The 18,908-nt window shown below is 42.7% G+C and overlaps 1 protein-coding gene across 15 annotated transcripts in view; it reads left to right on the top strand.

Moving 5' to 3' along the window:
- The window catches only part of SOX5 (SRY-box transcription factor 5), a 1,141,232-nt gene that overhangs the window by 793,598 nt on the left and 328,726 nt on the right, over positions 1–18,908 (top strand). Inside the window, exon 1 of one of the 15 annotated variants that reach the window (XM_061638421.1) lies at positions 14,635–14,708. The exons of the other annotated variants lie outside the window; for them this stretch is intronic. Within the exon in view, the coding sequence (XP_061494405.1) occupies positions 14,702–14,708 (7 nt within the window). The 5' untranslated portion in view covers positions 14,635–14,701. Of the gene's footprint in view, positions 1–14,634; positions 14,709–18,908 lie in introns of those variants that run through there. 15 annotated transcript variants of the gene reach the window in all.

Raw genomic sequence — 18,908 nt, 5'->3', positions numbered from 1 at the left:
ATGGAGGCTTACAAGAAACATTAAACTAGAGTTTTTAAAAATTATAATAGTTAATTATCAACATTCAAAATTATCAGGATCCTTCCCACAGGGCAGTTGATGGTAGATGGCCATCAAGGTGTGCAGAAGAGAGAAGTCTTGCTGGAGTAGCCTTGGAGGTGGTGGTGGGGTCTTCATCTGCAATATATCCCTGGAATCTTTCTCACAGGAGAGATGTTGGAAGATAGGAACTGAGATGGTTTCCATCTGCTCCCTGCTCTAAGTATGATAAACATTTCTATGCCACCCATCAATTAAATATTTTTTGCAGCAGTCTCATGAAAATGCAATGAACAACAAGCCAAAACAGCAACACTTAATCCAATGACAGGGCATCTCCATGTGTTCTTTGCTAATGGTCTAGTACAAGCCTCCAAAAGTCAACAGAATGATGGAGGCACCAGAAAGCCTGACCATATTTCTTCATCCTGTGCAAAGCCACTCTATGGCCTGTACTGGGCAGAACATTTACCTTTCCCCTGAACAACTTTTAAAGATACAAAAGACCTCTGGGCCTAGTCTTCTGCATCTTTAAAAGTTGTGCAGGGGGAAGGGAGAATTTCACCTTGTGGGTTTTCCCATTACAGTGTTGCAAGAACACCTGCGCTTGGCTGAATTGCCTCTTCTCTTAAAGATACAGAATCATTCTCAGGCCCTGAGCCTGGCAACCCTAATTTCTCCCTGTGTAGATGACCAATGTATCATGCTATAGATCTAGATCTAGATCCCTTCATCAATAACATGTAGACTGAATGTGATAGGAATAGAGGGTAACGCCTCATCTAAGCAGGCAGTTATATATATATGTATGTAACATTACTCCAAGCTATAGTAATCTGGATTTATGCGCATGTAGTTTTATCTGTCTTATTTTCATTCTCATACATATCTATGCTGCTGTTTGGACATGAAAGATTTGATTTGTTGGATGTATTCAAAGGAGGGAAGGAAAAAGCGATTTCATGTTTTATTATATTTTCCCCCTCCCCTGTAATCTTCTTGTAGACCTTGAAATTGAAGCTGGCATATTTGTAAATATGATTTTCTTTCTTGGGTCTTTGGAAAGTTGACGGCCTCTGTAGCTAAATTAACCTATGATTTTCAGCTCTGGAAAAAATATTCATAGTATGGGATCAATGTAAGTATACTTCAGAGCACCAGGTGAATGATTATTCCATTGTATTCTTCCTTGCGAGTCTTTCTAGATGCTAATTGTCCTTCACTGAATGAGACACACGCTAGCATACGGATGTAAAGAACTGTTGATAAAAGGCCAGATGCTGATTGAAAAGACGGCCAGATTAAGAACGCATATGGGTTTCAGAGGAACTAAATTTGTTTGTTTGTTTGTTTATCTGGATTTTAAATCACCTTATTTTAATATTTTTGGGCTTTGAATAAAAACAATGAAGTGTGTGTGTCTATATCTATATGTATATACACATGGGTTGTATCCAATGCTAGCCCTTCTCAGAGTAGACAAGGAAATTGATAGGCACGACTGGGTTAGATACATTAATTTCAGTGGGTCTACACTGAATAGAACTTAGCTGGCTACACCCTATTGTATCTATACTGTAGTTCATCTGAGATCAGTGGAAAATGTATATAGACACTGGTGAGTAGGTGAGTAGATTGAGTGGTGCATACACACCATACATTTAAAGCACATTTAAAAACATCACTTTCCCCAAAGAATTGTGGGAATTGTAGTTTACATCTCTTAGAGTGACAATTCCAAGCACCCTTAACAAACTACAGTTCCTGGGATTCTTGGGGGCGGGGAGTCATGTACTTTAAATATATGGTGCGTATGCAGCCTGCATAAACAGGTAGCATGGACTGGGTTTATGCCATTGCCAGATCAGCATGCATACATTACGATATTGGACAATGTGCATAGCTGGACCATTTTAATTTCTATGTTCATATTGCCTAATCTCTGTTTGCACAACCTTTTTTTTTGAGGGACAATGCAAATTACCTGGGTGATGTATGAGATTAATGTAGATCAATATTCTTCAACCCTGACTCCCCAGATGATGTTGGACTATGTCTCCCATCATCCCTGACCATTGGCTAAACTAAGCTGGCTAGGAATGATGGCAATTGTAGTCCAACAACACCTGAGGACCCAACCTTGAGCAACACTGATGCAGAGCATGTGCATATTTATTTGGTGTGTATGTGTGTGTGTGTGTATACACACACACAAACAACATACATACATACATACATACACCCTACATATTAAGCACAGCACAATATCTGGAGCAGCTTATAATTAAATGTAAGACCTTAAACTAGACACAAACTAGTCTAGAAACTAGTCACAAGAATCAATTGTTTTAAAAAATGGATTCCATCACAGCAGAGATTAAAAATTGAACAGGCAGCAAAATGACCCATAAAATATCCATACTTTGTTTAAATAAGAATATTTGGTGGGTACTGAGGTTCAATGGGGGGTTGTGTGCATGCTATGTTAAATAAAGACAGTATAGTATCAAACACAAATGGGTGCTGAAACAAGATAAACTTCACCCTTTGAATATACTGAAGGTTGCAGAGTATTGGACCTCCTGGGGTCCAGTGTTCTTGGAGACAGTACTGAAAAAAGAAATCAATCATGTGTCTCCATCTTTCGCACCTCTCATGATAAAGCGACATGGAAAGGGCCTCTGCAAAAACTGAACCAGACAATTTTTGAAACTTCTGTATCTTATGATTAGCATGCATTCTCTGTCACCCACTGGTCGTTCTCCATATTGACTGGGCAATGTGTTAAAAAAGATCCCCTGCCAGCATTGTTGATAGATGCATATTCTCCACACTTTTGAATGTGTGCAATCACAGGTATTTATGCTGAACTCACATTGAGCCCAACAGAGTGTGTATGTAAAGAAATTATACATACAAACCAAGGAATAGTTAGTGTGCTTGATTTCTATTAGAGATTTTATAACTGGAAAGCTATCTATGGCCCATATGTGTACTTCACGGACCAGGATCTAGAACCTGTAGAACTTTGCCTTCTTGGTAATCACGGCTTCCATTTTTTTGAGAGGTATAAAATGAAGCAAAACCCAAACCAATTCTCCAGACCTCATGGTCTGCTGAATCCTCCTTTTGCTAGCACTATCAAAACTCTTTTCTGCGCCTTTAGAAGTCCTTGGATGTTTGTCCTCAAGAAGGAATATCCAAATTTGCCTGAATATTTCAGTTTAGGCAAAAGCCATGGGCCTTCCCAGGTCTTACTGATCTATGATTCTGTACTTGAAGGGCTGGTGAGCTTTCCCTTGCTGGAATTCAAATGGAGGCTGGGTAGCATTGTTGGGGATGCTCTAGATCTGGATTTGGGTTAGATTAGGTGGCCATTCCAGCACTCTCATTCTATGAGTGCTAATGCACAATAGGACTTTTACTTTTTCTGTCTGAACAATTTACATCCTCCCACCCATACCACTTTTGAATGTCTGCACAGGCTCACTAGTTCAGTTATCTGTATACTATGATAGTTCTCTTTTAGTTGGCTCTGGACGTTGACTTCACGTGGAGGATTGCAGTTCTAAATGCAGAAAATGAAGCCCCCCTTGGGTGAGCGTAGGGATGGAAAGTTCTGTCACTTTTGATTCTCAGTTTTGCAATCATAAATTTGGTTCTCCACATTTCTGCAGAAATTTGTGGGTTTTTTTTAAAAAAATCCTCACGAAAATTATTCTGCATTTAGTGCAAATGCCTCCTAATAAACACATTTTTGTGTGTAGTTTTGAATAATGTTTGGAGTAACTGCAGGCAATTTCTTATAATATTATGCATTTTTGTATGTTATTGTCAGCAATATAGTCATTTTAAAGCACATTTCCCCTTGATATATGCATTTTTGTAAACATTGGTTGAAGACCTGCATTACAAAATTCAGATAAGTGTGGAATTCCAAGGATGGCTGTGTTTGATTCTCATATTGTTTTGGAAAATGTGGATTTAATACATTCAACTTTAAATGTGAACTGAAGCAAATATCTCCATCCTAGGTGAGCTGAACTAATCATTTGATTCTCTAAATCCTCGTGAAAACATTTGGTTTCTAATATAAAATATGGTATATTACATATATAAATAGAACGGTATCCAACTAACATTACATCAGTGCAAGGATTTCTGCTTGCATAATGGAACTTCACCACTCCTGTTCCTGCATGCATCATGCATCCTCCCTGAAATCTGCTCCAAAGGATTGGGGAAATCTTCAGAACAGATTTAAGGGGTTATGGTGGGAGGGGGGGAAGAGACGGAAAAAGTTCTGTTGTGCAAGTGGAAATTTGTGCTGATGGAGCAAGTTAGTTGGATGCCACTCGTAGTATATATTTTATTTATTTATTTAGACTATTTCTATACCACTTAATATATAAAAAGATCTGTAAGCAGTGTACAGAAAAGTATATATCTTTCCAGAGAGAGAGAGGGGAATAGAACAGAATAGAATATTCTGTTCAGAGCCTGCTGTGGCCAGCCTTTGGAATTTAGAAGAACACCTTAAATACTGGGCTGAATCCCCTGAATATCTTATTTAATTAATTTGTTAATGTAATTCTTGTATATATTCATATTCTTTCTGAATTTGTCTCATCCATTCTTGTTGTTGTTGTTGTTGTTGTTGTTATGTGCCTTCAAATCAATCACGACTTACGGCGACCCTATGAATCAGCGACTTCCAATAACATCTGCTATAAACTACCCTCTTCAGATCTTGTAAGTTCAGGTCTGTGGTTTCCTTTATGGAATCAATCCATCTCATTTGGCCTTCATCTTTTTCTACTCCCTTCTGTTTTTCCCAGCATTATTGTCTTTTCTAGTAAATCATGTCTTCTCATTATGTGTCCAAAATATGTTTCATCCTTTTAGCTTCTAGTGATAGTTCTGGTTTAATTTGTTCTAACACCCAATTATTTGTTATTTCCGCAGTGCATGGTATGCGCAAAGCTCTCCTCCAACACCACATTTCAAATGAGTTGATTTTTCTCTTATCTGCTTTTTTCACTGTCCAACTTTCACATCCATACATATAGACCAGGAATACCATGGTCTGAATGATCCTGACCTTAGTGTTCAGTGTCACATCTTTGCATTTGAGGACCTTTTCTAGTTCTCTCATAGCTGCCTTCCCCAGTCCTAGCCTTCTTCTGATTTCTTGACTATTGTCTCCATTTTGGTTAATGACTGTGCCAAGGTATTGATAGTCCTTGACAAGTTCAATGTCCTCGTTGTCAGCTTTAAATTTACATAAATCCTCTGTTGTCATTATCAACTTCTCCATCTTATGCTACCAATTATATAATCAATTTGATTCCTATATTGATCATTTGGTGATGTCCATGTGTACAGTCTTCATTTTGGTTGCTCAAAAAATGTGTTTGCAAGAAACAAATTATTGACTTCACAGAATTTGATGTCTTTCTCCTCCTTCATTTCTATCTTCTAAGCCCCATTTTCCCACAGTTCCTAGTTCTTCTATGTTCCCTACTTTTGCATTCCAGTCCCCCATGATTATCAGTGCATCTTGTTTTGGTGTGTGATCAATTTCTTCCTGTACTTCTGCGTAAAATCTCTCAAATTCCTCTTCTGCATTTGCTGTTGGAGCATAGACTTGGATAATGGTTATGTTAATAGGTTTCCCATTAAATATCAGTGATGTAACTCACTCAGATCTTGCGTTATAGCTCTTAATTGTTTTTGCTACATCACTTCTCACTATTAAAGCAACCCCGTTTCTTCTTAATTTCTCATTTCCTGCATAAAATATTTTGTAGTTGCCTGATTGAACATGTCCCATTCCTGTCCATTTTAATTCACTCATGCCAAGTATTGCAGTGTTGATACGTTCCATTTCTTGCTTGACAATTTCTAACTTTGCCTGGTTCATGCTTCTGTTGTGTGTGTCATACAACTCAGGACTCTCCTTTCGCATCTGTGTGCATCAGCCTCTAAGCTTCCTTTCGGCTTTGACCCAGCTGTGTCATTAGTCACAGCGCTACTCGTACTTGTCCTTTGTTCTTCCCCAGTAGCTCGGTGAGTGCCTTCCGATCTGGGGGTCTCATCTTCCAGCACCATCTTGTGATGCATTTTGGATACTCTGTTCATAGCGTTTTGGTGGTAAGAGGTATTCAGAGGTAGTTCACCATTGCCTTCCTCTGAGTTTGGATGCATCTTAGTCTGGTGTCTCAGCTTTGACCATTCCGGCTTGGGTGCCCCTGCTAGGAGTCTAGTGTCTTGGCCTAGACTCCTGATGGCATTGCTCTCAGCTTCTTCAACACTCTCAAACCCCCTCACCACGTTAAGGTGTGCATCCTAGAGGGGGTCATCCATTCTTAGCAACAAAAAATAATTGCATATTGTGCTCTGGAGAATGATCGGTTTTATTCAATCAGAAACTTATAAGGTAGATCAGTATTGTTTTCATACTATTGATTGGTGTGTGTGTTGGGGGTGAGGGGAGCCATGATAGACAAAGGTTTGTTTATTTCAGGGCTATGTAATGAACTGGTTGGAGACCCTCCTGGTTCACAGCTTAGGCTGCACTCCAATACACATTTACCTAGGAGTAAGTCCTATTGAACTGAATGAAGCTTACTTCTGAGTTGACATGTATTGGATTGCAGACTCTTACGCACTAGTATGTTACATTAGATCTATGAAACCATGGCTATATGGATTCTGATTCTTTTTGGACACATATCACTGGATCCAATGACATATATAATTTAATCTAGTCTATTTGGACATGCATTGCTGAATCTAGCAAACAGAACCTTCCAGATCAGTGTGATGGTCTTTTTGACAGCTAGTAGCATAATATCTCACAGGGCAAGTGACTGTGGCTTTTCCAGATCAACAGACAGCCTTACTAAGAAACTCTGTGATAATAACACATTTGATTTATTGACAACAACATTGCCTTTTTATGAATGACTCTAAATTGCTTTTGTTATTGTTCTAGGAGTTTCCCTAGTGAGACAAATAGTGGTTTGTGTAATTGTCATGTTTTCAGGTAATGGTGTTTTGTTAATTGGATTTTTTTTTTCCAAAAAACAAAAGGTCACTGAATTGAATATACATCAATTGCTACTCTTATTCACCAGAGCAACTCTTTCCCCCTGATATGGGAAGGGTGTGTGTTCTTGGGTCCCTCTGTGAGAATTTTACAGGGAACTCTGCCATGGGGTTTCAGTTAGGAGAACAATAATGTTCCCTGAAAAGTTGCTCGTTATTTTATACCACCAAAATATCAGTCATTATGGGGAACCAGCTATGTATGGAGATCTATTTGGTGAAGGGCATGTGCCACCTAGTGTTAGTAAGTAAGTCCATTGATCTATCTAGTTCAGTATTGTCTATGCCGGCCTCCCCCAAACTTGTGCCCTCCAGGTGTTTTGAACTACCCATCTCAACATCTGAGGGCAACAGGTTGAGGAAGCTTGGTCTATGTGTTTACATATAATACTGAGCCATAATAGAACAAGGAGGTTCCTGGAGTGAAGATCACAGCTGCAACACTTGTCCCTGGTTCTGCTGCTGCTGTGCTACCCAGGAGTAACCCATGGTATGGAGTGTAGCCACAGCCTTCATTCCAAGAACCGGCACATTTCATTGTTTGTGTTACGCCATGGTCTGGCTTAGCATAACCTGCGGACCAAGTCACCAGCAGTGTCTTTCTAGGGTTTCAAACAGGGGGTCCTTCCCAGCCCTAGCTGGAGAAGTTGGTGATTTAACCTTTTTTCCTGCAAAGCAGGTGCTCAACCACTGAGCCATGGCCTTATCCCCTTCTGAGAGAAGACTGAGGGGAGATATGATAGCATTCTTCAAGTACATGAGAAGTTGTCACTTGGAGGGCCGGGATCTCTTCTCGGTCTTCCCAGAGTACAGGACATGGAATATTGGGCTCAAGTTGCAGGAAGCCAGATTTCGACTGGACATCAGGAAAAACTTCCTAACCGTTAGAGCCATATGACAATGGAACCAATTACCTAGAGAGGTAGTGGGCTCTCTGACACTGGAGACATTCAAGAGGCAGTTGGACAGCTATCTGTCAGGAATGCTTTGATTTGGATTCCTGCATTGCGCAGGGGGTTGGACTTGATGGCCTTATAGGCCCCTTCCAACTCTACTATTCCATGATTCTATGACCCTCTGCAATGTTTACTTTACTTACTTACAGAGCAACCCAATGTAGGGTCAGCAGGGCCAGCCCCAACTGGCCGAGGGCCCCTGTGGCCTTGAGGGGCCCCTGACGGGCCCCTCCTTAGGGTGGGAGAGTAGTGCTCCTGTTCTGCGGTCTATAGTCGCAGCGGCTCCCAACCCTGCCACAGATCAAGGAGAGGGAGCTCCCAGGCACTCCCATACAGATAGTGCAGGCTTCAGTAAGCCCACACACATGCCCCACATGCCTCTTCTGTCACCATGAATGTTGTGTGCACTGTGCATCCGTGTCTGCCATCAACCAAGATGGTGGGAGGGCTTCCCTAAGGGGCTGACGTCTCCGTCGCCATCTTGGTTGATAGTAGGCATGCGCACACAGCATTCACAGTGATGGGAGAGGTAGTGGGACAGATGGATGGGCACCGCAGGCCAGGGCAGGCTGGTGCCCAAAGGCCTAGTCATGCCAGGTCCTGGCCCTGAGGGTCAGGAAGAGGTGGAGTCTCCATTCCATAGCAGTGCTGGGTGGGATTGATAGGAGCTGTAGTCCAAAACATCTGACAGGCACCAAGTCAGAGAGGGCTGATCTAGACCAATGTTGTCTGTTGAGACTGGCAATGATTCTCTCCCAAACCGATCCATTTCCACACAGGTATACATGTAACTCTTGAATGTGCAAAATCTCACATGGTCAACCAGGAATCAATAACTCTCATTTGAATCAAATCACGCTGACTCTGAGCGCATACAAGTGGGACCTGGAACAAAATGTTGCTGCATGGAGTACTCCTCCTCAAGACGCCAGCCAGCCCTTTTACAAGATGTTCCATTCCATTTCTCTACCCCAGTTTTCTACTCTTCCCTGGCACCACACAACAGTCAGTATTCTGTGCCCGATGAGCATGTTCAGTCTGTTTTTTGTTTGTTTGTTTTCCCCAAATTTAGTTATACTTCTGTCGATCTTGGGGTTTCCCCAAACCTTCTGATACCTCATGCTCGAATGTGGGTGGTGGCATTTTGGCTACATACATGCATTTGTATGCTTTTTTTGCCTAATATACCCATTTTTTATAAAAGCAATATTCCCTTAGGGCAAATTTGCATGCATTTTTAAAAACTAATGTATGCACTTTATGCACACTTCCCCATAATATATGCATTTTTGTACATGCTACTTGGCCAGAGAACTGCACTGCAAAATTCGGACAAGTCTGAATTTCAAAGGATGGCCGAGGTTCAGTTTGTGAATTGTTTCAGAAAGTGCGAATTAAGAACATAAGAACATAAGAAGAGCCTGCTGGATCAGGCCAGTGGCCCATCTAGTCCAGCATCCTGTTCTCACAGTGGCCAACCAGGTGCCTGGGGGAAGCCCGCAAGCAGGACCCGAGTGCAAGAACACTGTCCCCTCCTGAGGCTTCTGGCAACTGGTTTTCAGAAGCATGCTGCCTCTGACTAGGGTGGCAGAGCACAGCCATCATGGCTAGTAGCCATTGATAGCCCTGTCCTCCATGAATTTGTCTAATCTTCTTTAAAGCCATCCAAGCTGGTGGCCATGACTGCATCTTGTGGGAGCAAATTCCATAGTTTAACTATGCGCTGAGTAAAGAAGTACTTCCTTTTGTCTGTCCTGAATCTTCCAACATTCAGCTTCTTTGAATGTCCACGAGTTCTAGTATTATGAGAGAGGGAGAAGAACTTTTCTCTATCCACTTTCTCAATGCCATGCATAATTTTATACACTTCTATCATGTCTCCTGTGACCCGCCTTTTCTCTAAACTAAAAAGCCCCAAATGCTGCAACCTTTCCTCGTAAGGGAGTCGCTCCATCCCCTTGATCATTCTGGTTGCCCTCTTCTGAACCTTTTCCAACTCTATAATATCCTTTTTGAGATGAGGCGAACAGAACTGTACACAGTATTCCAAATGCGGGAGCACCATAGATTTATACAATGGCATTATGATATTTGCTGTTTTATTTTCAATACCTTTCCTAATTATTGCTAGCATGGAATTTGCCTTTTTCACAGCTGCCGCACACTGGGTCGACATTTTCATCGTGCTGTCCACTACAACCCCGAGGTCTCTCTCCTGGTCGGTCACCGCCAGTTCAGACCCCATGAGCGTATATGTGAAATTCAGTTTTTTTGCTCCAATATGCATAATTTTACACTTGTTTATATTGAATTGCATTTGCCATTTTTCCGCCCATTCACTCAGTTGAGAGAGGTCTTTTTGGAGCTCTTCGCAATCCCTTTTTGTTTTAACAACCCTAGGTCATTAATGAACAAGTTGAAAAGTACAGGTCCCAATACCGATCCTTGAGGGACTCCACTTTCTACAGCCCTCCATTGGGAGAACTGTCCGTTTATTCCTACTCTCTGCTTTCTGCTTCCCAACCAATCCCTTATCCACAAGAGGACCTCTCCTGTTATTCCATGACTGCTAAGCTTCCTCAGAAGTCTTTGGTGAGGTACCTTGTCAAAAGCTTTTTGAAAGTCTAAGTACACTATGTCCACTGGATCACCTCTATCTATATGCTTGTTGAATTCTAATAGGTTACTGAGACAGGACTTTCCCTTGCAGAAGCCATGCTGGCTCTGCTTCAGCAAGGCTTGTTCTATGTGCTTAGTTAATCTAGCTTTAACAATACTTTCTACCAGTTTTCCAGGGACAGAAGTTAAGCTAACTGGCCTGTAATTTCCGGGATCCCCTCTGGATCCCTTTTTGAATATTGGCGTTACATTTGCCACTTTCCAGTCCTCAGGCACGGAGGAGGACCCGAGGGACAAGTTACATATTTTAGTTAGCAGATCAGCAATTTCACATCTGAGTTCTTTGAGAACTCTCAGGTGGATGCCATCCGGGCCCGGTGATTTGTCAGTTTTTATATTGTCCATTAAGCCTAGAACTTCCTCTCTCGTTACCACTATTTGTCTCAGTTCCTCAGAATCCCTTCCTGCAAATGTTAGTTCAGGTTCACCCATCTGTGAAGACAGATGCAAAGAATTCATTTAGCTTCTCTGCAATCTCCTTATCGTTTTTTAGTACACCTTTGACTCCCTTATCATGCAAGGGTCCAGTCGCCTCCCTAGATGGTCTCCTGCTTTGAATGTGTTTATAGAATTTTTTGTTGTTGGTTTTCAGAGCTTGGAAAAGTTACTTTTTTAAACTACAACTCCCATCAGCCCCAGCCAGCATGGCCACTAGATTGGGCTGATGGGAGTTGTAGTTCAAAAAAGTAACTTTTCCAAGCTCTGGTTTTTATGTTCTTAGCAATGTGCTCCTCAAATTCTTTTTTAGCATCCCTTATTGTCTTCTTGCATTTCTTTTGCCAGAGTTTGTGTTCTTTTTTATTTTCTTCATTCGGACAAGACTTCCATTTTCTGAAGGAAGACTTTTTGCCTCTAAGAGCTTCCTTGACTTTGCTCGTTCACCATGCTGGCATCTTCTTGGCCCTGGCGGTACCTTTTCTGATCTGCGGTATGCACTCCAGTTGAGCTTCTAATATAGTGTTTTTAAACAACTTCCAAGCATTTTCGAGTGATGTGACCCTCTGGACTTTGTTTTTCAGCTTTCTTTTTACCAATCCCCTCATTTTTGTGAAGTTTCCTCTTTTGAAGTCAAATGTGACCGTGTTGGATTTTCTTGGCAATTGGCCATTTACATGTATGTGTAATTTAATAGCACTGTGGTCACTGCTCCCAATCGGTTCAACAACACTTACATCTCGCACCAGGTCCCGGTCCCCACTGAGGATTAAGTCCAGGGTTGCCGTCCCTCTGGTCGGTTCCATGACCAACTGGTCTAGGGAATAGTCATTTAGAATATCTAGAAACTTTGCTTCTTTGTCATGACTGGAACACATATGCGGCCAGTCTATGTCCGGGTAGTTGAAGTCACCCATTACTACCACATTTCCTAGTTTGGATGCTTCCTCAATTTCATATCTCATCTCAAGGTCTCCCTGAGCATTTTGATCAGGGGGACGATAGATCGTTCCCAGTATTAAGTCCCTCCTGGGGCATGGTATCACCACCCACAATGATTCTGTGGAGGAGTCCGCCTCTTTTGGGGTTTCGAGCTTGCTGGATTCAATGCCTTCTTTCACGTATAGAGCGACTCCGCCACCAATACGTCCTTCCCTGTCCTTCCGATATAGTTTATATCCAGGGATAACCGTATCCCACTGGTTTTCTCCATTCCACCAGGTCTCGGTTATGCTCACTATATCAATGCTCTCCTCTAAGACCAAGCACTCCAGTTCTCCCATCTTGGTTTGGAGGCTCCTAGCATTAGCGTACAGGCACTTGTAAGCAGTGTCTCTCTTCAAGTGTCTTTGGCACTTGTGGTTTGGCCTGTGGTAATTTTGCTCTTCTGAATTGATATCCTGTGCCCCTGCTCTCACAATGCCTACTTCTAGGCCTACCCCTTTTAAAATTTCATCATTTCTTTGGTTTTTATCCCGGGGGGAGGTTTATTCCGAACCGGACCTTCCTCAGCTCCTGTCAGGTTTCCCCCCTTAGTCAGTTTAAAAGCTGCTCTGCTACCTTTTTAATTTTAAGTGCCAGCAGTCTGGTTCCATTCTGGTTCAAGTGGAGCCCGTCCCTTTTGTACAGGCCCGGCTTGTCCCAAAATATTCCCCAGTGCCTAACAAATCCAAACCCTTCCACCCGACACCATTGTCTCATCCACACATTGAGACTGCGAAGCTGGGCCTGTCTGGCTGGTCCTGCTCGTGGAACCGGTAGCATTTCAGAGAAAGCCACCTTGGACGTCCTGGCTTTCAGTATCCTACCTAGCAACCTAAATTTTGCTTCCAGGACCTCGCGGCTGCATTTCCCCATGTCGTTGGTGCCAACGTGCACCACGACCACTGACTCCTCCCCAGCACTGTCTACCAAACTATCTAAACAACGGGCGATATCCGCAACCTTCGCACCAGGCAGGCAAAACACCTTGCGGTCTACACGCCCATCACACACCCCACTGTCTATGTTCCTAATGATCGAATCACCCACTGCAAGGATCCCTCCACCCCCTGGAGATATATCCTCGGCACGAGAGGATAGCTGCTCATCCCCCAAGGAATGGGTCCCTTCTAAGGGATTGTTTCCCTCTTCCTCAGCTGGATGCTCTCCTTCCCCGAGACCATCGTTCTCCATAATAGCAGGAGAGCTATCATCGTTGGAGTGGGACACAGCTATAACGTCCCTGCAGGCCTCCTCCACACACCTCTCTGCCTCTGTCAGCTTTTCCAGGTCCGCTACCTTGGCCTCAAGGAAATGAAGTCGTTCCCGGAGAGCCAGGAGCTCATTGCACTGAGAGCACACCCACGACTTCTGTCCAACAGGCAGATAGTCGTACATGCTGCAGGCGGTGCAAAACACTGGAAAGCCCCCACACCCCTGCTGGCTTCTTACCTGCATAGTTTTGTTTAAGGTTTATTACGTCAATGGGTTGGAGACTGCGGTTTAGTTGAGGTTACAGAACGGATGGGCAGAGTGGGGGGCCCTGGCCTCCTTGCCCTGCTGCTGAACTCGCTCTGCTGCTGAACTCGCCTTGATGCTTTGTCAGCTGGGGCCTTGATGCTTCGTCAGCTGGGGCTCCCTCTAGCTCGTGGAGCAGGCTCTCTCGCTAGGGTGCTCTGACTTTATATGTGTGGCTGGTTCCTCCCAGCTACTGCTGCCAGCCAATGATGTGTTACTTGAGGCTGATGGCTCAACTATCAGCTGGGGCTTAACTCTTTAGGATTATCTCAGGCTTCCTTCCTTTGAAGGCAGGAAAGCAGGCTTCCTTCCTGAGCGAGGGGCGGGGCTGTTTAAGCTTTTGGCTGCTTTTAATCTAAGCAAGGGGCTGCGACTTCCAGGCAAGTCTTTTTTGTTTGTTGTTTTCCCACCTAGAACAGCCTGACCTTTCTTTAACCTAGGGAAACAGAGCTTGTGGTTGTGTTTCAGGAAGGCTAAAGCTGCCCTTTTTAGCAAGGTCTGAGCTGACTCCCTGTATGTATCGATGGAGTTTCCTTTTTCCCCTTCTCCCTGACTGGAATTTAGCCTTGTTTACAGTGTCCCCTGAAGCTTTCCTGCTAGGGTGGTGTTGAAAACTAGCTTTCTATAGGCTTCCTTCTCCTAGGATCTGTCTCCTAAGATATAGGTTCTTTCAGGATTTGGCTCCTAGCTCAGGGTGACTTTGGGCTGCCCTTATTACTTATTGCTCTGAGCTGAATTGGTTAAGGTCACCCTTAAATGCAAACTGAATTGAATTTTGCCCCTGTTCCCTGTGTGTCACTGTAGCGTTTCATGCATTTGATGAGAGTCCCTGTTAAAAATGTATTCCCCTCCACCGTGAGAATTTGTTCTGAAATGCAAGGAGCATGCAATCAGTCTCACTCTAAGCACCTGAAGTTTCCTCTCCCCTGCACCAACTTAACGATGAGCACACCAAGAACTGAGTTTGCTATTAGCAAAAACTAATGGATGGTATGTTACGATATAGAAATATGGAAAACTTGCTGTGGCTTCTCCATTACTTCTCTCAAGTGAGAAGCTGGCACAGCTGGGTTTTTTTTTTACAAGTCAGCCCTTTCTGCCTATGTGAATTGCCCTTCCCTCCATATTGTTTCACAGTTATCTGTTAGTAACAGCAGTATTATTATACACAGATTAAAAGCCAGGAGGCTTTTAGACTCCCTGACAGTTGGCCAGAGCAGAGATTAGAGATAAAAGTTAATCCTGTGAGGTAATAGCAAAAAAGAAAAAAAAATAGTACAAAGACATAAGATGAGCCGATAATGGTTTGTTTAGGTAAGGTGGCTTCCTTTGCGAGCATGATTGGCTCATGCTCTGTACGGGCCACCTCCGGGCGATAGCTTCTCAAATCTTTTCAGGTTTATAACATCTCACCAAGGAATGGAGGAAAGAAGTATGGCCTGCCAACTGGGATGGAAATAAATAAATAAGGACATTAAATTGTTGGAGCCGTGAACAGAAGGCATCGGGCTGTGGATGATGTGTTTACTTGTGTAACTGCAAGGCTGCCAGTCAGTTAACACCTTGAATTGAGGAAGATTAAAACAGTTTCCTCAGTGTGGACTTAAAAGCATCGGGAGAGGGAAGGAGAAAGTGTGCTTCCATGTTGTAAAAGAGCAAAAATTGAAAACAGGCACTGTAGCCTTGATTGCCATGACTTTGGGATGCAGATGGCTTGGGGTGTATTGCAAATACAAGGGTGCTTGCAAATGGGTGTTTATTTCAGGATGGGTGTTCAATATGCAGACAATTTTTTCATGGCATTGTTGGCATGAAAATGCCAACCTGTATCTTCTCCTCGTTTAATCTGGATTTACTGCTTCTGATTTTTTTTTTTAAATTAAGAACTATTTCTTTATTTATTAGTTCTTAATTTTTTTTAAAAAATATATCACTAGGAGCCCAGGGTGGCAAACAAAAGTACTAAAAACACTTTAAAACATCAAAAAAACAGACTTTAAAATATATTAAAACAAAACATCCTTAAAAACATATTAAAACAAAACATCTTTAAAAACTTTTTTTAAAAAAGAAAAGCTTTAAAAACATTTTTTGGGGGGACATCTGTGCAAGCTGAGCCCTTTTGATAAGTTACTTGCACATGAAGGTTAAGAATGCTGGACAGGAACTCAGGACCATGCATTTAGCCCTGCACCCAATGTCACATTGTTTCTCCGCCTCCACCTTCATTATTTTCAGGGTAATGTCTGCAGCAGGGAGCCACCTCTGTTTGTGGAGCTCCCCGCATGATTTAGAACTCTTGCTAACTGCTTCCATACACAGAGAAGGCTACCCAGTGCAGACATTATCCTGAACAGGATGACAGCAAAGGTGGGGGGCAGCAGCATGACTTTGGGAGTCTGCTTAATCCATGGACTGGAACCCCCATTCTACATGCTTACCCTGTACACGTAATGTGTGTCTTGATGACATGAAGTGCATTAATCTTCCTCTAGAGGCAACCAACTGGGATAAAAGTCTATATTTGGAATGTTTGTTGAAAGATCATCTTCAACAGCCGCTGAAAGAACAATAGGGAAGGCTCCTGTCTGATATATAATGGAAGGGAGCTCGAAGGGTAGGTGCCACCACAATAAAGGCCTGATTCTGACATCATGAGGAATGGACCTCCTGGTAGGAATGTCCTCTCCTGCAGAACACAGTGACATCATCATCATCATCATCATAATTTAACAAAATGGTTGGGTAGGTAGGGATAAGACTATCTTTTAGGTAATACTGGTCCCAGGTTGTTGAACTACAGCTGACTGGTGCTGGTGGGAGTTATTATTATTATTACATGCATATATCCCACCTTTCCTCCAAGGAGCTCAAGGTGGCATATAAAGGTTCTCCTCTTCCCCATTTTATCCTCACAACAACCTTGTGAGGTAGGTTAGGTTGAGAGACCCAAGGTCACCCAGGGAGCTTCATGGCCGAAGGGGGATTTGAACTCTGCTTTCCCAGGACCTATTCTGACGCTTTAACCATTACACCATTCTGACTGTCCAATACTGGAGTCCAGCATCACCTGCAGGGCCACAAGCTAATCACCCCTGCCCTAAGCCTCATTTCCCTCAATATCTGCACTGAATCTGGCTAAAGATTATGCTCAATAATTACATTAACCAAATCAAACAATATCCTGCTACAAAAATCTTGGCAAACTCTGCCCTTCCCCAATCCCATGAGTTGCTTTCTCCCCCAAAATTCTGCAGCCTTCCACTGGAATCCAACCAGATTCCATCCTGCTGAGTTCCAGTCTGGAAACTGTTGCAGAGCTCTTGAGCTACATGGTTGGGGCAAATCCCTAAACCTGGGTTGGGGGCTTACAGAAAGAGTGGCAGTCATTTTCATGGATTCATTTGTATGAAAAATCCATATGGACTGCTTTCAATTCGATCCCGACTTATGGCTACCCTATGAATAGAGTTTTCATGCTAAGCGGTATTCAGAGGGGGTTTACCATTGCCTTCCTCTGAGGCTAGTCCTCCCCAGCTGGCTAGGGCCTGCTCAGCTTGCCACAGCTGCACAAGCCAGCCCCTTCCTTGTCCGCAACTGCCAGATGGTGGGCAACTGAGCTCCTTGGGACTATGCAGCTTGCTATGCTGGATCAAGCCAGTGGCTCATCATCGTGTTCTCACAATGGCCATCCAAGTTGGTGACCATCACTGCCTCTTGTCGGAGCAAATTCCATTGTTTGTTTGTTTGATTGATTTATATCCTGCCCTTCCTCTTAGTAAGAGCCCAGGGAGGCAAACAAAAGCACTAAAAACACTCTAAAACAACATAAAATCAGACTTTAAAATGTATTACAACAAAGCATCCTTGAAAACATATTAAAACAAAACATCTTTAAAAACATCTTTTTTAAAAAAGATTAGTTGAACGATGCACTGTGTGAAGAAGTCCTTTCTGTTGCCTTCTCCTGAATCTTCCAGCAGTCAGCTGGATGTCCATGAGTTCTAGTGTTACATTGTGGCTTAGTGTCCTTTGCGCATCAGAGTGAAAATCTCAAATATTTCTCATGTTCTTTCTACTTTCTCTCCTCATTATTTTTCTGCCATTCCCCCTTTGTAGTCTGACTGGGCTATGACAGAAGGTAAATGGGACTTGCCTGCTGCCAAAATTGTAGTTGGAATGTCAGCTTCTTCACATAGTTAAGATACTCATTAATTTCCTCCCCTAGCCAAAGGGGATGCACAGTTATTAGCTTGTGTTTTGTTTGTATGGAAAGAACAAGGGAGCTTAATGATCTAAGGAGGGATGGGGGGGAAATGAATACGGAGCGTTATGTATCTGTCGTATAAACATTTGCCATGTTGATTGGAGAGAATCACGGCAGCACAATTAGACCAACATGTAGGTTTCATTCTTCCAACAGTTGCACAGAGTTGAAAATGAACATCAAACCTTTCCAGATCTCACAGCTTGAGATTTATTTATTTGTGTGTGGACAAAGACAAAACTGGCAAATCTGAAAGCAGATTCTGGTGTCCCAAACCAAGTTCTGCAACTTTTTTTGTCAGCTGCACACTTTCTAATTTGAGATTGCTTCAGTGTCGTCTTAGCACGTCTGGAAAAAGGATATCCCTGCTGCCTTCAGGCCCTCCCAGAGGTCCAGAGAGGCTAGGCCACTTCCAGCTTTTGAAACCCCTAGCCATACTAAAAATTTTAAAAATGGTGACAAATGAAAACAAAATAAGGAACCAAAAAAGAGAGAGTTTTTTTATTGCACAAATGCTTTTCTAGCCGTTATATGTGTGTGTGTGCAAAATACACTAATTGTGCACAGTAAGGAGTAGTTCCACCACCATCAGACATTCAGGAGGGCAGCAGCCCAGGAAAGGGCATTCTCTTTGGCAATCCCTAAGTTGTGGAATGCCCTCCCCACAGTGGTGCATCTGGAACCTTCTCTATGTAGGTTTTATGAGATGCATGTCTTTACCCTGGCCTTAAGATTTATATTTTATTTATTTATTTATTTGTTAAATTTATTAGTCGCCCATCTGGCTGATTGTCCAACCACTCTGGGTGACGTACAAAATAAAAACATACAAATACATTAAAATATTAAACATCTCACAATAATAATAAAACCTAACCCACCCCAAAAGCCTGCCTGAAGAGCCAGGTCTTCAAGGCCTGGCA

Source organism: Rhineura floridana, chromosome 8, assembly GCF_030035675.1.
Source record: "Rhineura floridana isolate rRhiFlo1 chromosome 8, rRhiFlo1.hap2, whole genome shotgun sequence".
NCBI classification, from domain to species: Eukaryota; Metazoa; Chordata; class Lepidosauria; order Squamata; family Rhineuridae; genus Rhineura; species Rhineura floridana.
The sequence above is the reverse complement of the archived record's forward strand: the minus strand, read 5'-3'. Positions and strand labels throughout refer to the sequence as shown.